The sequence below is a fragment of the Felis catus genome, chromosome C2 (genome assembly GCF_018350175.1).
Source record: "Felis catus isolate Fca126 chromosome C2, F.catus_Fca126_mat1.0, whole genome shotgun sequence".
NCBI lineage: Eukaryota > Metazoa > Chordata > Mammalia > Carnivora > Felidae > Felis > Felis catus.
Genome location: NC_058376.1, coordinates 80,842,779 through 80,864,948, shown reverse-complemented (window position 1 = coordinate 80,864,948; position 22,170 = coordinate 80,842,779). Strand labels below are relative to the sequence as shown.

At 40.5% G+C, this 22,170-nt stretch overlaps 1 protein-coding gene across 8 annotated transcripts; it reads right to left on the bottom strand.

Moving 5' to 3' along the window:
* Positions 1-302: 302 nt before the first annotated feature.
* Positions 303-21,973, bottom strand: TBCCD1 (TBCC domain containing 1). Of its 8 annotated transcripts, none has more exons than XM_019840012.3 (9): positions 21,698-21,973; positions 17,479-17,636; positions 16,597-16,975; positions 12,872-13,027; positions 8,542-8,908; positions 6,267-6,453; positions 5,612-6,109; positions 4,376-4,526; positions 303-1,729 (listed from the first exon to the last, which is right to left on the bottom strand). In XM_019840012.3, the coding sequence occupies exons 2-8, from the start codon at positions 17,484-17,486 to the stop codon at positions 4,397-4,399; spliced, it is 1,725 nt and encodes a 574-aa protein (XP_019695571.1). In that variant the 5' UTR covers positions 17,487-17,636; positions 21,698-21,973; the 3' UTR covers positions 303-1,729; positions 4,376-4,396. The 8 variants fall into 8 exon arrangements, 7 of the variants coding, with proteins under 7 accessions (XP_019695571.1, XP_023116090.1, XP_019695570.1 ...); XM_023260322.2 differs by lacking the exon at positions 21,698-21,973 and adding an exon at positions 20,039-20,156; XM_019840011.3 differs by lacking the exon at positions 21,698-21,973 and adding an exon at positions 19,917-20,056.
* Between the last annotated feature and the right edge of the window lie 197 nt (positions 21,974-22,170).

Genomic DNA, 22,170 nt, shown 5'->3' with positions numbered 1-22,170 from the left:
AGATTACCTTTTATGTAAATTCAAAGAAACAACAAATCAATTCTTCTCCATTTTCATTTTCCTGGTCAAGTATATTCTTCTCAAAAGCCCATCTTCCTCCTGTTTCTACTGATAAAGCTCACCAACAAATGGGATGCCCCAAGACATTATGGTCAATTCCAAAACTAGCAAATGTACCCTGACATGAAGATTATTGAGAAACAAATTATCAAGTTATGTGCTCAGCTTTCTGAATTTGATAAACTGGAAAGAAAGTATCTAATACCATGAATTTCATTAACCAATAATTTCCAAAACACACGTGCAAAACTCCAGTGTTTCTTTATTGAATTCTCTCTTGAATTCCATCTTAAAATAAAAACTATGAACCTCAATTAGAATTAACACACATTCTGAGGGTTAATTTCCACTTTAGAAAGAAAAGATCAAGCCCTTTTTTAATACAATTACTAGTTTAATGACCAGTGAGCATACGAAACAATGTTTATCAGCAGATTCACGTAATAATTTAATAATTATTTAATAATTTAACAATTATTTTCCTTTATCTTAAAGAATATAGCTTTCCCAATCAAATGTAAACTTTATTTTGATATCATATCAAAGAATGACATTGGGAATTGCAAGGGAGCAGAATGCATGACCCCAAAATGTGCTACTTGCTAAATAATGTAGATTATTTGGAGCTGAAGGCAAACAAGACCCTGCAGATTCAAGAAAAACTTTTCCTCTCCCTTAACTATCTAAAATAATTGAGACAGGGGGCCTGGCCCAGAATGGGAGCTACCACCAGAGAGAACTTTTAATCTATAAATGACTCATCTGTAGGACAAGACAAACATCTAACCGCCACACATCTGCTCTTTTTATCCTGAGAAGTCCCCCCCCTCAGGCCCACATCCCACCCAGTCCTTAGCTCAGGGTGGCATAGTAGCCATAACCGCCTGACTTATTCCTGGGCCTCCTGTCCTTAGGAGGCTCCCATAGATATGTAATTAGAATTGTTTTCCTCCTGTGAATGCGTCTGATGTCAATTTAATTAGTCAACTAGCCAAAAGAACCTAGAAGGATGGAGGAAAAACTCTTTCCTCCCCCATAAAACCTTTTCTAAAATTGAAAGTAAAGCTCTATCTTTTTCTCAAAAGGAGAAAATTACTTTTTAGAGTTCGCTTATTGAAACTTGGAAGCACAAAATGAAAAATAGGGGTTTTACACAATTTCATTGCTTCATACTTTTAAGGACTAAAATATCTTTGTATAAAACTATCTCTGCTATACTTATACACCAACAAACTATACTTTCATTCCAATTATTTTTTAAAAGGAGTAGCAATTTCCTTTCAAATAGTTACACAGAACTATAAAACTCTTATTTAACTCTAGAAAGGATGAGACCCTTTCGTCATACACATTAAAATGTGACGTTTACTTGCAAATCTACACTCCATCACTTTAATATTAACGTAAATACGATGAAACTGCCGTCATCAACTCCTTCATTTTGGCAACACAAAGATGAGCTTCCTGATGTTCTATAAACAATGTTTATATGATGGAAGTTCATCTAAAATTCAACGTAAGCAATAACATATGAGTGTGGAATGGAAATCAAGGAACGGTCTTAAATAGGAAGGAAAAAGCCCCAATATCTCTTAAGCAGCAAGAGCATCTTCCCAGTTCAGTTTCAAGACATGTACCATCGTCCATTCATCCTCCTGTTTCCAGAGCCCTGAAGATCACAAAAGAAAAATATTAATAACTTAATTTTCTGTTGCCTTTGTGCACATAAGAAAAAACTTGCATTTATAAAATCATATAAATCAAGGTCAGATGACAGTTTAGAGTGATAAGATACATAAGGTTTAAGGTTAATTATATTCTTCTGAGGGTCATATTAGTTCCCAATAGAAAAGACAATCATATACAAACATGAAAAAGTGGCTGTCTATAGGGATTAGTCTAAACTAAGATTTACCTTCTTCTTTCCAAAGGAAATGGGAATTTTATCAGATTTCCAATTCTTAATCTCAGCATTTATTAAATACTATAAAATTCTTTTTTTATAAAAAGTAATACTTCAAAATGCAAACAACATATAGACAATAAAGAGTAAGTGTTTGAAGTTTTGGAAAACAGTTCAGCAGTTCCTAAAAAGGTTAACCTATGACCTTGCAATTCTACTCCTAGGTATGTACCAGAGAACCGAAAACACACATGCACAAAAACACTTGTGCACAAAAGGAACATAGCACCATTCACAATAAACTTGAAAACAATTGAGAAGGGAAATGCCTCAAATCTCAGATCGAATGATGAACAGATAGACCTCACTGTGTTTATCTAGACACTGGAATATTATCCAGCCACAAAAAGGAATGACCTACTGACACATCCTACACAGATGACCCTAAGATCACGATGTTAAGTGAGAGATGCCAGGCACAGAGGTCACACGTTGTAGGATTCCATTTACAGGATATGTCCAGAGTTGACAAATCAAGAGACAAAAAGTAGCTTACTGGTTGCCAGGGACTGGAGAAGAGAGAAGATACTGGAGGTGGAGGAATAAGGAGTGCCTGTTAACGTGTACGGGGTCTATATTCACGGTGATGAAAATGTTCTGGATGAAAGTTGCACAAACTTGTGACTGTATTAATAAAAGCCACTGAATCCTTTACTTTAAAAAGGTGAATTTCACGGTATGTGAGTTCTATATGAAAAAAAAAATTAAGAATGTTTTCTTTCACCCTAGACGTCTAACCTTGTTCCTCAAAGACAACACTTTCAGTAATTTCTTTAAACCCTTTCAGAAGTTTTTAAGGCACGTAATTAGCACATAACCATGTGTGATAATCCCTTTCTTTTTTGAAAACACACAAGGCAATATTTTACTCCTCCTCTTCTGCCTTCACCGCTCCAACCCCCCAGTTTAGAGATGATTCAGTATCAGCACCCACAGATATACCTTATTCTTTTTCTTTTTTTCCTTAAGTAAGTGCCATGCCCAGCTTGGAGCTCAATGTGGGACTTGAACTCACGACCCTGAGATCAAGACCTGAGCTGAGATCAAGAGTCGGACACTTAACTGACTGAACCACCCAGGTGCCCTATACCTCATTCTTTTTTTTTTTTTTTTTTTTTTTCCAACGTTTATTTATTTTTTTTGGGACAGAGAGAGACAGAGCATGAACGGGGGAGGGGCAGAGAGAGAGGGAGACACAGAATCGGAAACAGGCTCCAGGCTCCGAGCCATCAGCCCAGAGCCCGACACGGGGCTCGAACTCACGGACCGCGAGATCGTGACCTGGCTGAAGTCGGACGCTTAACCGACTGCGCCACCCAGGCGCCCCTACCTCATTCTTTTTAAAGATGCATTCTAGAACCTGGATGAAACAATTCATTAGGCACCGGCCCTCTACTGGAAAGCATCTGGGTTGTTTTCCAGTCTGCAGCTATTTCAAACAATGCTGTAATGAACTTATTTTTAAAAAAGATCTTTACATAAGTGAATGTATCTGTAAGATAAATTCTAATCAGTGAAATTGTTAAATTGGCAAATTCTAAGAAGTGAACTTGCCAAGTCGGAGATTGTGCGCATTTAGAATTTTTATTTTGTCAAACTATCCCCCCAAAAGTTTGCACAAATGTCCACGTTTTCCAGTGGTAAATGAAATGTCTTTCTAGTGTTGTATACCACCTTTGGATCCTTGTCAATCCAACAGAGGAACAAACGTCTCTTAAATTACTTATAAGTGAAAGTGAGTATCTTTGTGTTTGTATTTTTCTGTGCACTATTTATTGACATCTTCCGTCTGTTTTTCTGTTATTAGTCTTTAAAAATACTTCAAAATAGAGAAAAGCAAACTAATCTCTATTTTAAAAAGAGTATTTTATATTTGGATTAAATTCAGTTCTGGTAAACTTGTCTGTATCCACGCTCCTTCAGTATTCAAATCTTCATTTGGATTAATTCTGGTAATTTATTAATGTCCATAGGTGCCACTAACAAAAATTCGCTGACTTAATTGATTTGTGTGTAGGGTGATGGGAAAGATGAAAGATGTGGTAGAAAGGTGAAAGAAAACAAAAGCTATGAATGGGGAAAGTAGTATCTTTGGAAGTACAACCTGTATTGGGCAAGAAGCAAAAAGAGTAAAACTTGCCCGTTATATTTGCCCAGTATTCCATAGGCTCCACTTGGAATATTTTGGTTGGTCTTCTCACTGTAAAATGCAGTAAATATGGGTATGTCAAGTCTGTATATGCTGGGGGGAGTGATGGGGGAAAAGTGGCAGTGGCCAGTAACCTAATATTCTGTACAGTTTTTTTGGCATGCTTCTGAGATTTTCCCAAGATAATTTGTTCTAATGCCCACCAGTGTTTCCACGTAGGAGTCTTATCCTGCTGCTTGTTTGGAGCCTGCGGCAGGGGGCACCAGACTGTCCAGCTGTTGGCGATGTCCTGTATTAATCAGCCACTCATAAAACTTGTTCTCCACGAGTACCTGGAACTGCTTCCTCTGATCCCTAAAAGTGCCGTCAAGAGCAAAAATAATGTAAGAACACTGGTTCACGTTCATTTTCCTCCAGGTGATTGTAAAACGCTTTAATGGAATAGACATTAAATTGTGTCTAGTTATCCAAATAACTGCTCTATTGAGTTCTGTACATTGGAGCACCATGTACACCAAAAAATAAAAAAAATAAAAAAAAATATATTATATATATATATATATATATATATATATATATATATATATTGGTCAGATACAATACAGTATATATAAAAGTATTCTGCACACTCCTCAGCTTCTATCCAAACGGTGCTCATTCTTCCAGATCCAACACAAATTCTTACTTCTTCCATAAATCTTCCCTGACTACCCATGCCATGTTTTTTGAAACTCTGTTAACCATACAGTGTGTCCCTGGCTTCCAGAGTTCAAAGACTAGTACCTTGAAATAAAATTTTGTGGTGAACATAATAAACCATAATTATCTACTATCACAGCATGTAATTTAAAAATAAGATATTTTAGCGCCCCAAGTTTAGGATGGTTATAATTCCAGAATAAAAGACAATATTTTAAATGGATGAAATTTAGCTTTGTTTTAAAACACTCTACTTATTTTTCACATTTTACGGCAGATTAGGGAAAACTTTGACCAAAACTAGCATCAGTCCTTGGAGCAGCATTAGGAATCCACCCCTAGAGAGTCGGTCTGTGGTGGATGCCAGGAAATCTGAATTCTGGCAAGCCCCTTGGATGACCTTAACACACAGCCAAGGTTGAGAACCACCGATAGAGTGTAGAGAAGTAAATTAAAAACTAAGCCGATTCATTCAAGTATTGGATTATGTGGCATAGTCTATACATGACCTTTCATTTATAGAGTCCTTTATCTGTCAACAAACTTAAGCTTCTGAAAAGAAGTGAGTCTAATTCTTGGGCCCTTAAGTGCTCCCATCTCCCAACCAAACAGCCTGGAATAGGGACCTTAAAAGACACACTCTATCTTGCTGATTACTTTACCACGGCTGTAAACATGTACAGATTAATTTTCCCGTGGAACTTTATATTAGGCAAATTCTTCCTCTAGAAAACACTTACTTTGTCAAACGAGCCTCCTTCACAGTTTTCTGCCAGATTTGTATCTTCTGCTCTCTTTGACGCAGTGCTTTCTGATATGCATACGGAAGCCCCCCAGGTATCTCTGTCGTATCCCCTTCCATTTCAAAGGGGATAATAAATACATAGAATTCACAAGGTGGTAAGAGTCGGAAGACACTTGTGTCGCTGCTCTCTCTGCACACAATCATTGGATTATCCCAATAGTTAGGCACTGTAGCAAGGCCGGTCCTGGCCATGTGATCCTCCAGCATTGGATAATGGGTGTGAAAAGGGGCCAAAGTTACCGTCTGGTTTCCAGAGAGAATAAGTGGGCGTGTAGGCGTCAGAATGTGAAAGACGCAACCTGCCGTGGAAGAGATGGACAAACGGTGGCAGGCAGCAATGACTTTAATGTTGTCACAGCTGTGGAGGTGAAGAGCAGTCTGTACGGGGCCCAAGACAAATGTGCTATTCCTGCACTTCTCAATGGTCACAGATCTGTAATGTGAAAAAAATCAGGTGAACTCCCCAGTGAGAATAAGTGAATATTGTGCTACAAAACTATTCTCTGATAGCAAAATCAGAGGACTAGGACGATCAGTCCTAGTCCAAAGAAAATGTCAGAATATCAGAACACTGTGGAGGCTGTGCTTACCGTAAGGGAGACAGCAGATATATAAAAGATTCGTTGCAACGATGAATCTTTACGTGTGCCCCCACCAGAGTATCTGAGCTCTTGGCCAAGGTCTGCTTGTAAACCTGGCTCATCACCACCATGCGGTGCATCCTAGGGGCCACATGAGTATTACAAGCAATCTTAGCTCTTTTGGTCGTCCCTTCAACTATGTAAGAAAAATATAAACAAATGAGATAGTTTCAAGTCAAAGAAAACAACCATATGAGGTTACATATGTCTACGTGTGTATACGGGTCTAAAATTAGATACATACAAGGTTTGGGAAAATGTTAGATCTGGGCTTTGGGTAGGGAGGTGTTTGCTATACTGTTCTCTGTGTTTCTCAGTACGTTTGCGATATTTCATAATTTTTTGTCATAAAATTTTTTGAAACCTATAATCCATTCAAGATTGCCTACAGATCTAAGGTTTGTTTCATGTGTAACCATTCAAGTAATACACCTTAGTTCATATGGCCAGAAAGTGACAGAACTGACCTGACTCAAATAACTCAAATATCTTCTCCAAGTTGACTCAATTTATCATCCCAGTCCTGAAATAATCTCTTTAAATTGCCATAATACTAATTTCAATCCCCTCCTCAGCTACTTACCACAGTATTCCATGAATTCTATTTGGATTCAGGTCTTTAGTCCCTAGATCATTAGTGACTGAGAGCATATTTTCCTTTCACACACAGTGCCTCACACACACGGACACTTAAAACATCTGTGCAGGGGTTACCCTCCTAACACAGTCTCGCCATCGTGTGACTGGCTTTTCAGACTGTGCTTCGCTGCAAGCCATCAGGATACCCTTGTAGATAAATGAATACTGGCCAAATAGGAAGAGGTCACAGAAGTATGTGATTCTTCTTTTTTAAAAACAAAACAAAAAAACAACTTACTTCTTCCTTTTATTAAATAAGTAACACATGGTTATTGTAGAAAAATTTTAAATAGTGGCAAAAGAAGATAAAAATTATTTGTGATCCTGTTATCCACGACCATTAACATTTCGGTATAATCCTAAGAGATTAGATATCCTCTTTTTCCTACTAGTGACTACTGTTAACATCTAAACAACTGCTTGAGCCTATATTCTTTTATCAGCACCAAAAATTTATGTAGTATGTCCTATATATTTATGGCACCCTCAGACATCTGGAAGTCTTTGACCTCCTCTAGAGCAATAGCTTGGTTAGACACGGAATTCTTGGGTCACAATCTTTTCACTCAAGATTCTGTATATGTTGCTCAATCGTTTTGTTTTTTGGCATTATAAAAATTTGATACAGGGGCGCCTGGGTGGCACAGTCGGTTAAGCGTCCGACTTCAGCCAGGTCACGATCTCGCGGTCCGTGAGTTCGAGCCCCGTGTCGGGCTCTGGGCTGATGGCTCAGAGCCTGGAGCCTGTTTCCGATTCTGTGTCTCCCTCTCTCTCTGCCCCTCGCCCGTTCATGCTCTGTCTCTCTCTGTCCCAAAAATAAAATAAAAACGTTGAAAAAAAAATTTGATACAAAACTCATTTTTTTAATTACATGGAGCCTATTTTTTCCTTTATCTTCGAAATTCAGAGATTGTGGGAGTATATTCTAGTTTTGGGGTTTTTTTTCCATTAATTTTGCCTGCAATTTGCCTCAGTATAGGCACCTACTTCTTTTTAAACTTCCACCCGAGCCCCCTTCTCTTAAAACTTCTACCTGGGCCAGAAGTCATACGGCACCCGAACCTATCCTGGACTGTCAGGAATAGGTATTTGATGTGACCAAGGCCAGGATTTTCTTTACTGTAACTTGAGTTTTCCAATTTAGAAAAATCTAATCTGTTTGTGTCTGTGTGCCTAGATAGGACCCCATCTCTACACCAACTGTCCGACGCTGTAACCGTGGAAAGGCCAAATGCTGCTGTGGTGCATGGAAAACAGGAAAGCCTTAAGCAAAGGAGCATGTGAGAGGGCAAGGGACAAAGAGTCTGAATAAAGAAGAGCAGAGAAAGAGAGGACTGACCCAAGTTGGAATTGCTGTTAACTGTAACCACAACGATCCAGAATCACAAATCAACTCTCTGACTCTTGCTGCCTTGACAGGAAAAAGTCATAGACAAAAGAGAAATGTTCCCTTTTCTTCTCTCTTACAGTAGCAATATTTTTCAGGTCTTCTACAAAAGATGTAGGACTATTAATACACCAGAAAACACACTCTTCCTTTACTTGTCATCCAATTTTTAATATAGATGAAAATACTGAAAAATACCTTGGTGAGCCCAAGCCAATTTCTTTCCAGACTTGAGGCAGGCAGATGTACCAAATGGATTCCCAGTCAAACAGGTTCTCAGCCAGGCTTCCAGCTTGTAGAAAGAAAAGGTCTTAGAGAGCCTTGAGAAGCCACTTTCTGCATGTAGTGGTTGCCACAGTGCAAGTTCATGAAGTGGATATATCTTCCTGGCTCCACTCACTGTACCTTCAATCAGAAAGCTGAGGGCCACAACAGCTTCTCGAGAGACGAGACTACTATGGGTCGAATGAAATGATGCAGTGAGTTGTTCTGGATCTAAAAGCAGCTCAAGGAGGTCTGACAGATGATCATAGACAAATGCTTGGTGACTGTAATCATTCCAGTTCTAAAAAATATCAAAATAAAGCACACTTAACAAAGAGATTCTACAAGACCTGAAAGTGTTGTATTTTAATTGTTTTTTATTTATATTTTGCCTCATCTCCTAAAAAGCATTTAAGGTAGCAATGTACACCTCATAAAGATTTTTTAAATATATGTGATAGGTATAAACAGATTCTCTGCCTTCTTTGGCTAATTCAAAAGTAATACTAAAAGCTAATCCTTAGGGTGTGCCAACCAGTAAGTGTTATACAAACCTTAACATATTTAATCCTAGCAACAATCTTGCAAAAGATGCCATTACCATGCTCACTTTACAAATAAGGAAATGGAGATAGAGAAAGGTTAAGAATCTTACCCAGGGTCACAGAGCTGGTAAATACTCTAGGTTTCAGATCTAACATTCGATGAAGCACTGGGTTTCCTTTTTTTAATTTATTTTTATTTGTCATTTTGTCTATTTGAGAGAGACAGCAGGGGAAGCGGCAGAGGGAAAGAGGGAAAATCTTAGGCAGAATCTTAACCTTAAGAATCTTAATCTGATTCAGGACTCAATCCCAGGACCTGAGATAATGACCTGAGCTGAAACCAAAAGTTGGATGCTCAACCAACCGAGCCACCCAGGGGTCCCATGTTGGGTTTCTCTACTTACCTTCTCATATTACAGGAGGAACTTCAAATTCCACTGGATGAAACAATGCAACTGATCTTACAGTAGCTAGATTTAAGACAAGTTATAACTTTTGGAATAAGCTTGGAGTTGGCAGATGTCTCAGTGACTTGGCTCATTCATTTGACAGATATTTTGTGAATATCTCTTATGTGGTATGAGCAGTGTTAACTGATGAATTATGCAAATTGGCTACGACATAGTCTTGTCCTCAAGGAACTCAGAGTCTATGTAGTGAAAAAACAATATAAGCGAGCAACTATTACACAGAGATAAGACCTAGGGCAGAGATCTGTGAAGACATGCTAGGAGCATGAGAGGAACAAGGAACTCCCCTTGGGGAAAAACAATCATTGTGGAGTGCTGTTTGAACAGATTCTTAATTAATGCAAACATATTTTTAAAAAAGGATTAGGCCTAGGGAACAGCATATGCAAAGACCCATAGGAATAAAATTACCTGCTGTGTTCAGAAAACTGGAAGTTCTGGGTGGGATTTAGGAAGCATGCTGGGAAGTGTCAGGTAAAGTTAAAATAGTAGGCAGGGACCAATCAGGAAAGGCCTGTAGGAAACCCTAATAAAACATCTGGGCTTTATTTTGTGTGCCAGGGACTTTAGGGCTATTTTCTAAATAGCTGTACCCTTTTTTCTTTTTAATAAATTCTCATTTGGATACCAAAGAACATGTTAGGGGCACTTGGATGGCTCAACTGGTTAGGCATCTGACTCTTGGTTTTGGCTCAGGTCACGACCTCATGGTTTGTGAGTTCAGGCCCTGCATCAAGCTCTGTGCTGACAACACGGAGCCTGCTTGGGATTCTCTCTCTCCCTCTCTCTCTGCCCCTCCCCCACTCGTGCCCATGCGTGTGCTCTCTTTCTCTCAAAATAAGTAAATAAATACTTAAAAAAAAAAAAAAACACATCAAAGCAGAGCTGTCACTCTTCATCTCTCTTATTGTATCCTCCTCACCCATCGTAGGCCCTGAGGTGGCCCCATGGAGCACAAGATGAAAACGGCAGTGACAATGATAATTCCTTGATGGCAGCTTTGGCAGGAGACAGATATAATCCTTCTGCATTTAGAAAGTCCAGTGTAGTGGGTGGGGTGTAGATTAAAAGCAGAGTGACCAGGTAGGATCTAATTATGGAAATCAAGGTCCCCCCACCTCCAAAATGTCATTATGGTCTATATAAGAGGAAGAGACAGAGTTTTATTATATATATATATATATATATATATATATATATATATATATATATATTTTTTTTTTTTTTTTTTTTTTAAGATTTTATTTCTTAAGTAATCTCTATACCCAATGTGGGGCTCGAACTCACAATCCTAACATCAAGAGTTGTATGCTCTACTGACTGAGCTAGCCAGGTCTTCTGAAAAGGGATAGACTTTTCAATTAGAGTTATTTTGGAGGCAGAATTGGTAAGACTTGACAAATAACTAGGTACAGGTGCTGAGAGAGTGAGCATCGGAAGCTGGTGGTAACTTGAACTGGCATAGAGAATATACATTAATTTAAGTAAAGGGAGATTTTACTGTAGGCACACGTGGTCATCTCCCAAACTGAAGTGTAGGTAGGCCTCATAAGAACTGGAACTGGAAGGCTACCTTAAACCTGGTTCTTTCTCAGAGGCTGATGTCTCTACATGTCTGTTCCATTCTACTCTTTTTCTCTGATTACCTCAGTTTCTAATCCCTCATAACTCCAGGGCACTCATGAACATGGTGGCTGTTCTGGTACCAATATCACTTGAGCAACCAGCTCAAGCACCCCTCACAGACTGGTAACTTGTTCAGTTCCTGGGGCTACTGATGGGGCCAGGTCATCATTTCCAATCAGACCAATTTCACATACATACTTATGAATGGGTTACTCCAGTCAAGGGTCCATCTCTGGTCTAATCAGTTGTTGGGAAAGGTCATGCTATAGCACAAACTAAGTCACCATTTACTGGTGCTTACTATGAAACAAGTCTCATGCTATTATATTAGTGAATTCTCACAGCCATCCAGAAATGTGCAATATCATCCCCACTTATCAAAGAGAAGCCAAGGCCTAGAAAAGTTAACTAACTTGCCTAAAATCATGTGATACCAAGTGGCAGAGCCAATTTGAATACAGACTACAGATGGTTCAAAACACCGTCTCTATATGGTACCCACCCAACAGGAAATACATGTGGAAAGAGCAGACAATTATTGGTCTTTCTAATACATCTGGACTTGGGCATTCTGAAATTAAGGTATAGATAGGGCATCTGCGTGAAGAGGGGAATCTAAAATGCAGACAAACTCAGGAATCATTGAGATATATAAAGTCATGGGAAGAGAAGAATTATGTTTAAAGAATATGTCTAGTGTGAGAGGGAAAAAAAAAAAAAAAAAAGAATATGTCTAGTGAGAAGACAAAATGGCCCCAGGCAGAATTCCGGGGGGAAAAGCAGCCTGTCGGGGCCAGGGGGCGAAGCTCATGAAGAAGAGTGAGAAGGAAGAATTAAAAGCAGAACCAGGAGGGAAGAGCATCATGGAATATAAGGGCAGCCAGATTTACTCGAAAAAGATTATAAAAGCACCAAATATCAGAGAGGTTTTTGTTGTTGTTGTTTGCCTCAGGACAATTTGTGTGTGTGTGTGTGTGTGCGCCTCAGAACATTTTTAAGGAACCTGCGCATGGCAGTAATACTGAGGTCTACGTTTTCCTTAAAGTTCTTCAGAATACTTTTACATAAACGGGTAAAACCATTTCAGTTTTCCTTACAAAGACAGAAGAAATAACACAATTTCTAAAACTCACAACATGAGGCAGTTAAATTTAACTTCTAGGTCATCACATCATATAATATTACATAAGCATGCTAAGCTTAAGCATACTGAAGCACATCATTTAAACATATGAGAAGATATTTTTACAGAAGTTTTGTCAGTAGATCTCAACAGACTTTGCAAACTCTACATCTTTTCATTTATCCTACCTTAGTCAAATAAGTAGATTCAAATTCATTGACATTTGCAAAACTGAGAATTCTAATGAGAGTACAGTGAATAGTTTGCCCAAAAATCATGCAATTTTTGGGTCACCAAAGGAGCAGAAATCACCTATTTCGACTAAGACTGAAAATATTTATTTTGTTTTATAATAAGGAAAAGAAATGAAAAAAGCAAAACAAAACAAGCATGCCAGCAAATGACTGGCTTATATAAGTAATCCTAACACAATTTTTAATGAAGACAAATCATCTTCCTCACAAATTCCCTTTCAGAGGAGACCAAAATTTAAACAGTACCTTATTATGGCAACTGGATTTTTCAGCCAAGTCAGGAGACTGAGATCTATTTCTGGGACTAGGCCACTCTTCTCCAATCAAAGATGTCCTCAGGGAAACCTTGTTTAACTGCTGTATATATAAGAAGAGCAGAAACTGTAGGGTGTCCACTGAAAGCTGTCCAAGAAGAAAAGAGATGATGAACACATGTCTTTAAACCACACCAGTCCAGGGACACCTGGATGGCTCATTTGGTTAAGTGTCTCTCTTTTTTTTTAATGTTTATTCATTTTTGAGAGAGAGAGAGAGCGAGCGCACATGTGCGCATGAGCAGAGGGAGGGGCAGAGAGAGAGGGAGACACAGAATCTGAAGCAGGCTTCAGGCTCTGAACTGTCAGCACAGAGCCTAATGTGGGACTCGAACCCATAAACCAGGAGATCATGACCTGAGTCGAAGTCGGACGCTTAACTGACTGGGCCACCCAGGTGCCCCTAAGTGTCTGACTCTTGATTTTGGCTCAGGTCATGATCTCATGGTTCGTGAGATTGAGCCCCACATGGGGCTCTGCACTGACAGATTCTCTCTCTCCCCACCCCCCCCTCTCCCCCCACTCTCTCTCACAACCCCCCTCAAAATAAATGAATAAACTTAAAAAAAGAAAATCACATCAGTCCCTATTCTACAACTAAGTAGACATAGTAAAATAAATTCACAACAGTTTGCTGATCTTAAGAACAAAAATGTAGAAACTTGCTAGCATTTGATATGTAGGTCTCTGATACCCAGGAGCTCCTAAAATCAATTAAACTGAAGTCACCTACCTTCTTGGAAAGCTATGTAGCATCTTTGGCTGTAGACATTCTCTCCCAAAATTGATGAAGTGGATAAGATGAAGTACATACTTTTAAAAAGTATATTATTTCAAAAGTTTAAAATTACAATTAAAAAAAAGGAAACACTTTAGTCATTTGAATAAATAAATTAATGGAAGAAAGAAGAAGGAAATTTCACCAAAATTTGGAGGTTGGTCTAACCTAAGACTCACAGACTTATCAACAAAGTTTAGGGTATCAATGCAACACTTGAAATTGTATGTAATTTTTTGGTGTATGTACATTTTATAGGGGAGTAGGACTCAGGTTTTCATCAAGTTCTTCAAAGAGTGTGTGACTTAAAAAAATATCACTGGTCTGATAGAGGTTTATAAATCATTTCGTATTTGAAAAAGGGCCTGGTTTGAAGCTCAGGATTTGAAGTTCATGATTATCCTCAGATATCCATTCCCATGCACATACAGGAGGCACACAAAAGTAACACATCTGGTACTATAGCTATAGGATATCTGAAAATCACTCTACCTAAGAACTTAAAAATACAGAATCTCAGGATCACCTAGACCTACTCAGTCAACTGTCAATGGAACCCCATGAATCTACCTATTAAACGTTTACTTTCTTAATCAAATTTTTTGAGATAACTGTAGATTTGAGATTACATGCAGTTGTAAGGATAGAGAGACCCCGTGTACACTGTATTCAGTTCCCCATCTTGCAAAGCTATAATACAGTAGCACTACCAGGGGACTGACGTTGGTGCAGCCAAGTTACAGAACATTTCCATCAACACAGGGATCTTGCATGTTGCCCTTTTATAGCCACACTCACTCCCTACTTCCCCCTCCCACACCCACCCCTTCCTTAATCCCTGACAATCACTTATCTGTTCTCTATTTTTGTCATTTCAAGAATGTTATATAAATATAATATGTAACCTTTTGGGACTGGCGTTTTTATGCTCAGCAAAATTCCTTGATTTTCTACATACGTCCATTGAATAATTATATGTTATCATTATTCCTTCATATACCTTCCTATTCAAGAGACTAGAAGATCCTTGTCTTTTTCGTTTTTCTATCCCTAGTAATTACCATAGCACATAGCACATAACAAGCACTCAAAACATGTGGAGCTTCTTGAAGGTTTCATTCATCTCTGTATCCAGCATCAACTACTGTACCTCACACATAGTAGACACTCGATAAACGTTTAATTAACGAATAACTATACTGTTCTTAATCTCTTGGTTGCTTGCAACACTTTCTTTCAATTTCCAAAACCCTGTTTAGATATTACCACATGTGGCAGAGAGTGACTAGTACTAACTAAATATACCTTTGCTTTTCTTCCTGGGCACACGACTACATAGTATTTCCCAGCCTCTCTTGAAGTTAGACATGGTATAACCGAGTTATAGTCAATGGAGTGTGGGTGGATTGACATACACTATTGACTCTCCCAAAAGAAATGGCAGTAAAAGACTCCGAGACCCTAGTGGACATGGCTGGGAAAAATTGTATCATGCCTGCAATTATTCATTTCCACATCCTCCGGGAGGCTTTTGGGTCCGATACATGGCCATAGGAGTTCTTTACCTCCTGTGAGGTAGTTTATCTCCCCAACTTCCTGATTTTAGACATGGACATAAGACAAAGCTTTAGCCAATGGAATGAAAGTCATTGCAGTCTATGTCACATCAGAGCCAAAGTTTTAAGAGGCATTGTGAGCTTTCTCCTGCTCTGCTGCTCTTCCCTTCTGTCCTAAGAATAGGCATGACCAACACAGAACATGTTTCTTCGGCCTGGGTCCCCAAATGAGGAGACACATAGAGCCAAGCCATCACCTGGAAGAGAGGCCTAGCTAAAGTGCAAGCTGCACATAGAATAAGCAAGAAACAAACCTTTGTTACCATAAGCCACTGGAATTTCATTTTTGTTTGTTTTTAACTGCAGCAAAGCTAATACTTGTGGTTCCAAAAGACAGATGACTAGATCCCTGAGTTATTGCTTGGACAACAGCAGCCTAGAGATCCATCCAACCGGATGCCCTGTGGTATACTGCTGCTTGAAGGAGAAATAATTTCTGCCAAGCCACAGAAATGCCAGGATTGCTTATTACTGTAACGAGCCTACTCTGATTAATATACTTTCTCTGTGAAGTCTTTCCTGATCACCGGAACTAATCACTCTCTTCCCTATTCTATTTCTGCCCTTTACGTTACACTTTTACTAGTGTACATTCTACACTATCAAATAGCACTTTTTCACACACCAACCTCCCCTACTACACTATGAGCTCCATGAGGGCAGAGATGCTATTCCAATCATCTCTGAATCCCAGCACATAGCAGATGCTTACTTAAAAACAGTCGGGTGCCCTGACTGTAATGTATCAATGGTTCATAAGCACTGACTCACCTTAAAATATTTTTAACTTTCTTTGAGAGAGATAGGGCATGCGCATGTTCAAGTCAGGGAGGGGCCGAGAGAGAGGGAGGGAGAGAGAATCCCAAGCAGGCTCCACACTGTCAGCGTGAGCCCAGTGCAGGGTCCGATCTCACAAACCAGGAGATCATGACCTGAGCGGGAATCAAGAGGCGGATGCTTAACTGACTGAGCCACCCAGGTGCCCCTCACCTTAAAATATTTTTAAAGTCAATGAAAGTATTTGCTTCTTTCATTTGCTGTGTTCTTGTAATGTTTTGGAAGTAGGTGAATAGGGATTGCTAAGTAAGAGCTAATTCATTAAATACCACCCAACTGGAACTGTTTAAAAAAAAAAAAAAAGGCACTTTGGGATCACAATGATCATTCACCTAAAACCACACACTGCACAGCTAGTACAAAACTTACAAATAGTTTCTTTCTCAAAACAATGAAACACACATACACATACATATACATCTATACCTGATTTCTTTGCTTTTCGACTTCATCCTCAGACATGCAGTTGGACAGAAGCTCGGACCATTCCAGGCGCTCTTCTGGTGTCTTCACTGCAAGACTATCAAATATTTCAAAGTAAAGCCACGCCAGATCCTTGGCCAACTGCAGCTTCCCACATGCAATGTGCCTCCACGTAGACCAGTACAGGCGTGGGTAAGCCCCCTCTGTGGCCCGGGTTCGCACATAGGTGGATATCTTCCTGAGATAGTGAAGACTGAACTTGGATGGAGGGGGGACTTGCAAGGCACCCACTATAAAGGGTTCTGCTTTCACCCAGAGGAGAACTCCGGACTGATCCATATTATCTCTAAGGACATCTGTGTGAAAAGACTTCTTGGCATACCTACGAAACAAAAGTTTTTTCACAAACCGATTTGAACAAAACTCATTTATGCATTTTCTTTTGATTTTTTGTTTTGTTTCACTTACACGGCTTCTTTAAGGTGACCCCTCCCTTAACTATTTTAAGATGTACTAGGTCAGTTTAAAAAGCAGATCTAGTTCATCAACCAAGAGCAGAATTCTTGGTCAGATCTCACTCCAACCCATTTGAACAAGAAACATTTTGTGATGAAACAGAATTATCTTCCTTGAATTGTTTGAAGTGGTTGTTTCAGGAAGAGTGTAAATGCATGAAGTATGAGTTCCTGCTCAGGAAAGGAAGAAATGAGTCATCTCTTCACAGGACATCTTTGCCTGCCCTGAGGGGGAATGGTAGTCAAAATAAGGGGGATAAAACTTCCAAGTCAAATCCCTTACACATAGAGGATGGTAGGTTAACATTTTGGATGTTAACTGACATATAGTTCAATATGAAGCACTAACATGAGGCAGATGAATACTCACACGAGCATAGGCTGCAAAAATAGATCATCTTTATTCTCTGTGACAGTGAACCCGCTCTGGCATATTCTTTGTGCTTAGTTCAGGTGCAGTGCTTTTAGATTTTGCTTGTTGGTTCTTGGTTTTAACAACAATATACAATTTTTATGGGATAGTTCTAGCTAAAAACAGAAGGGGAAGAAATCATCCACTGTCCCACCATCAAAGGGAAACTAGTTAACATACTCTTGTGTTTCCTTTCTATCTCTTTTTCTACACAGACGGGAGGTTAGTTTTTGAATTTTCAAATGTGCGGTAATACCATATATACAATTCTGTTATTTTAAAAGTTCATAGCACTCTAAATAAATGTACCCACATGTATTCACCTGTTCTCCTATGTTCAGACATTACGTAGGTTTAAAAGTTTTCACAAAAACAAGGCACGCAAAATACTGATCATTGTTGAAGCGGGGTGATGAGCACATGGGGGGTTATTTACCTATTCTACTTTTGTGTATGTTAAAATTTTCCACTATAAAAAAAAGCTTAAATGTAGGTGAAGGGTGAAAGGGATTAAGAGGTACAAAATTCCAGTTATAAAATAAGTAAGTCACGAGGATAAAAAGTACAGCATGGGGAATCTAGTCAATAATACTGTACTAACTTTGGTGACAGATGACACCCACACTTGTGGTATTTTTGTAATGTACATAGTTGTCAAATCACTACGTTGTACGACTGAAACTAATACAATGTGTATCAACTATACGTCAATTAAAATAATGAAGAGTTTAAATGTTATAATTAATGCTATATTACTATCTTTCTGTGTATTTTCTGCACTATGATTATTTCTGGGACATTTTTCAGATGTGCATTTGTGAAATGAAGTAAATGACATTGCTAAAGCTCCTGATACATATTCCCATTGCTTTCCAAGATGACTGTATCAAACTGTATCATCACTTGACCAAGGGGTACCACTTGATCATTGAGCAATCCTCAGCATTAAAAATATCACTTTAAAAAACCTTCCTTATACGACTGGTGAAAAATGTTTTATTGCTATAATTGCATTTTGCCTTTCATTCCAAAAAAAGGCATGTGTCTTTGGGGAATTATCTGCTCCAAAAATAACTGACATCAGTCGAATGCTTAATACCTGCGAGGTAGCACGCTAAATATTTTTCATTTTCACCTCCTTTCCTTCTCTCAACCATCTGGAGATAATATGATTGTCCCCATTCTCAGATGAGAACACTGAGGCTTAGAGAAGTCAAGGGACTTACTCACACTCTTAAGTTGGCACTGTTCTGGATCAGAATTCAAGTCTGTCTGACTTGAGAACCGTGTTATTCACAAATGTACTTTAGGAACCCAGTTTGGGAAGAATCTCCGAAAACGGGACTGGATCCAGGAGAGGATTACCAGAATGAGTGGCCTTAGATGTGAGGCCACAAAGGGCCAGGTAAAGGAATGTGGGAGCATGAACCCGAAAGAAGGGTGTGAGAGGCTAAACGACAGCTGGCTTCATACAAGGGAATGGCTTAGCGTTGTTCTGAGTAAAAGAGATCAGAGTTAACGTGAGAAAGATCTCAGTTCGCCCCAAAACGGAAAGCGACTGCTCTGTGAGATACTGAACTCCTGTTCCTGACGTGTGCGACCAAACGCCAGGGTACGAACTCTCCATTTAACTGCGAGACTCCAGACGGCTAAATTCGTAAACAAACAAGGGCTCTGTGGCTCTCAAGAGCAGCCCCGGGGAGGGCTGGGGTTGGGTTTTTCAGGCGGGGACAGCGGCCTGAGACCACAGAGGTCCTCTGGGGGCTTCGCCGACACCTCCGATGTTGCCCGGGTTCGGGGCCGCACCAGCTCCCCGGCCGGACTCTGGGAACCGGGATGGCCCAGCCGACAGGCCCCGTGGCGGGCCCGAAACCCGGCCATCTCCAGGGCGGCCTCCCCACCCTCCCTCCCTGGCGCCGGCCCGCGCGCAGTTACCTGCGAAGGCACGGCCGCTCCGCCGCACCCTCCGCGTGCCGCCGCGCCCCGCTCACCCGGCCCAGCCCCTCGCCCGCCGCCTCCTCCACTGCGCAGGCGCCAGGCCTCGCACCACAGAGAACCGGAGGCCCACGCAGCTAGAGCGGCCGCCAGGTTCTCCCGCGGACTGAGAAAAACTCGGCTGAGGCCGAGAGTCCCCGGTGCTGGGACCTGGAGCCAGGCCTGGCCGCTTTCTGGTGCCGCGCCTCCCCACGCAGGGAAGTAGCAAGTTTTTTTTATTGCTCCACCCAACCAAGGTCAGCCAGTAGCTGCTGGTAAGGTCAGCACGCTTTGATCAGTAATATAACAATGACAGTTTACGTTTGTAGTGTTTCCTAGGGGCCGGCAATGTGTAAAGCACGTTTATGTGCTATTATCTCAGTCTTCCCAAGAGCCCTTCAAGTTAAGTACACTTGACTTACTGAGAAGTAAACTGGAGGTAAAAGAGGTCAAAGTAATAGACCCCTAAGGTCACACAGCAAGAGAGCTCCCAGGATAGAAACCCAGGCGGTCTGAAGCAACCCCCCAGGATTAGCTCCTTAACTTTGTTAGCTGTCCTGCCACGTTAGGGCCTTCACGAAGCTTTTTTGGATTCCACCCTACAGAAGACATCACTCCTTCCTCGAAGCCTCCACGTAATGATTTTTAGCCATTTCCTGGTTTCTTAGCTCGTTTATGGCCTCTATAGGTGTGGGAGATACAAAAGTAAATAAGGCGATAAAATGCAATTTAGTTTCTCTTTGATGTGGCCTCCCCTATTAGGCGTTTTCCTGAAAGCAGTAACCTTATCTTCCCTCTTACCTCTATGGGTCAGGAGACAGGGGCTTTGGATTCAAACAGATCTGGGTGAGAATTCAAGCCGCACTTCTACCTTGAACAGATTCTGTCACCTCTTATGCCTTTGTTCCAACAGCAATGATTATTGAGCACAACTGTGTGTCTGGCACAGTGCTAGGCACTAGGACCACAGCAGTGAACAAAATAGATAAGATCCTTTCTTTTTTGGAGTGTATATTTTAATAGGGAGAATAGATAATATGTATTAAGGAAAAAAATGGACAACTTCAGATATTAATAAGTGCTATGAATTTGGAGGGGGAGGTGGGGGGGGGTCAGTGCTGAATTTGAGCTGAGGACTGAAGAATAAGCCATCATATGAAAATCGCAGTCGAAGCAACTTTTACTCTGTGGCAGGCTTCATTCTAAGGTGCTGTTCTATTCAGATGTGAACAAAACAGTCCAGGTTCATGCTGTCTTGAAACTGGCATCCAGTTGTGTGAGTGTGGGGGATAGGGATGGAAAAAAATAGGATGGTGTAAGAGTAAGGGACTCAGTAGGGGCTGTTTTTGATTGGTTGGTCAAGGAAGTCTTCTCTGAAGTAGTGACATTCCAACAGATTTGAGTGGAAAAAGGAGTCACCCATGTTAAGAACTAAGGGAAGAGTGCTTCAGGCAGAGAGAAAAGCTAGAACAAAGGCCTTAGGGAGGAATAAGTTTAGTGTATTTAAAAAAGAAAAAAAACCAGTTTTGCTGGAACATGGTAAGGAGTATACCAGGTGCAGGTACAGATCATCTTAAGCTTTAAAAATTCTTTTTCCAGCTTTCTTGTGACATATACAGAGTTTTACAAGCTATCATAAAGAGTTGGGGTTTTATTTTAAATGCAGTGAAAAGCCATTCGGGGCTTTTGAGCAGGGTAACGACAGGATCTGATATGTTTGTAAAATATCATGGGGATGGGGGTCAGGAGTGAACACAAGATACTAAAATATTAAGAGTGGAGGCAGGAAAACCACTTAGGAGGCCTTGCCAAGTGAGAGATGATGTGACTTGGCCCTGAGAGGTAGTGGAGATGTACAGGAGCGGAAAAGATTCAGGATACAGTTTCAAGGCAAAGATTTGGATAGGGGACACAAGGGGAGGAATCAAGGTAGACACCTACAATTTTGTCGTGAACAAGTAGGTGGTGGTGCAATTAATCAGATGAACAAAAGAAGGTGGGGCGAATCAAAGAGTTCTCATAAGTGTGATGATAGTTATTCGTTGCGTGTTTACTGTGCAAGACGCTGTGCTAGACGGTTTACAGCTTTTCTCCCTTTAAAGTTTCACAACATTGCCAGTAAAATGTTTTGCCTCAGGTTTGTAAAAATAAAGCTTAGGCTAGACTGGGGGGGGGGGGGGAATGGAAGGGGGGATGTTCTCACCGCTAAGAAGTGGTGGAAGCCGAATCCGAACCTAAGTATGTCTGCCTCCATAGCCTCTTCTTCGAGAAACCCAGGCAATTTTCTTCCGGGATTGTTCGAAGAGGGTAAGTAAGTTCTCCTAAGCAATTCGTCCGCCCTACGTTTGGCGTAGAGTAATTGTCTCCGCCCATTCCTCCAAAGTCCCTCTGCTCCCGCATCCAGCTCAAAGCTGTACATGAATGAAATTCCGAGACTTGTAACCGAGGTAAACCCTCCCTCCCACAATTGGTCAGTGCTGCAGGAGGAACTTCGTGATTGGTGGAGAGTCCGAGGAGGCGGGCGGGGGGAATTCCTATACCTCGGGTGCCCTCGCTTGGCATCGTTTCGCCCCGACCTCCTTTTTACGTAGATTTCTACGACTCGCCGCTACCGGGCCTGAGCGGATTCCTGCGGCGGCGCGATCCTCTGACGTTTTCTCCTCTAATAGGCCCGGA

What these genes read in the sequence shown, in the direction of transcription:
- TBCCD1 (XM_019840012.3), bottom strand. An exon ending in TCGAAAAGCAAAGAAATCAG is followed by an intron (nt 13,028 to 16,596) that starts GTATAGATGTAT and finishes CTTCTTGGACAG; the next exon opens with CTTTCAGTGGACACCCTACA. An exon ending in ATTGGCTTGGGCTCACCAAG is followed by an intron (nt 6,454 to 8,541) that starts GTATTTTTCAGT and finishes TTTCTTACATAG; the next exon opens with TTGAAGGGACGACCAAAAGA.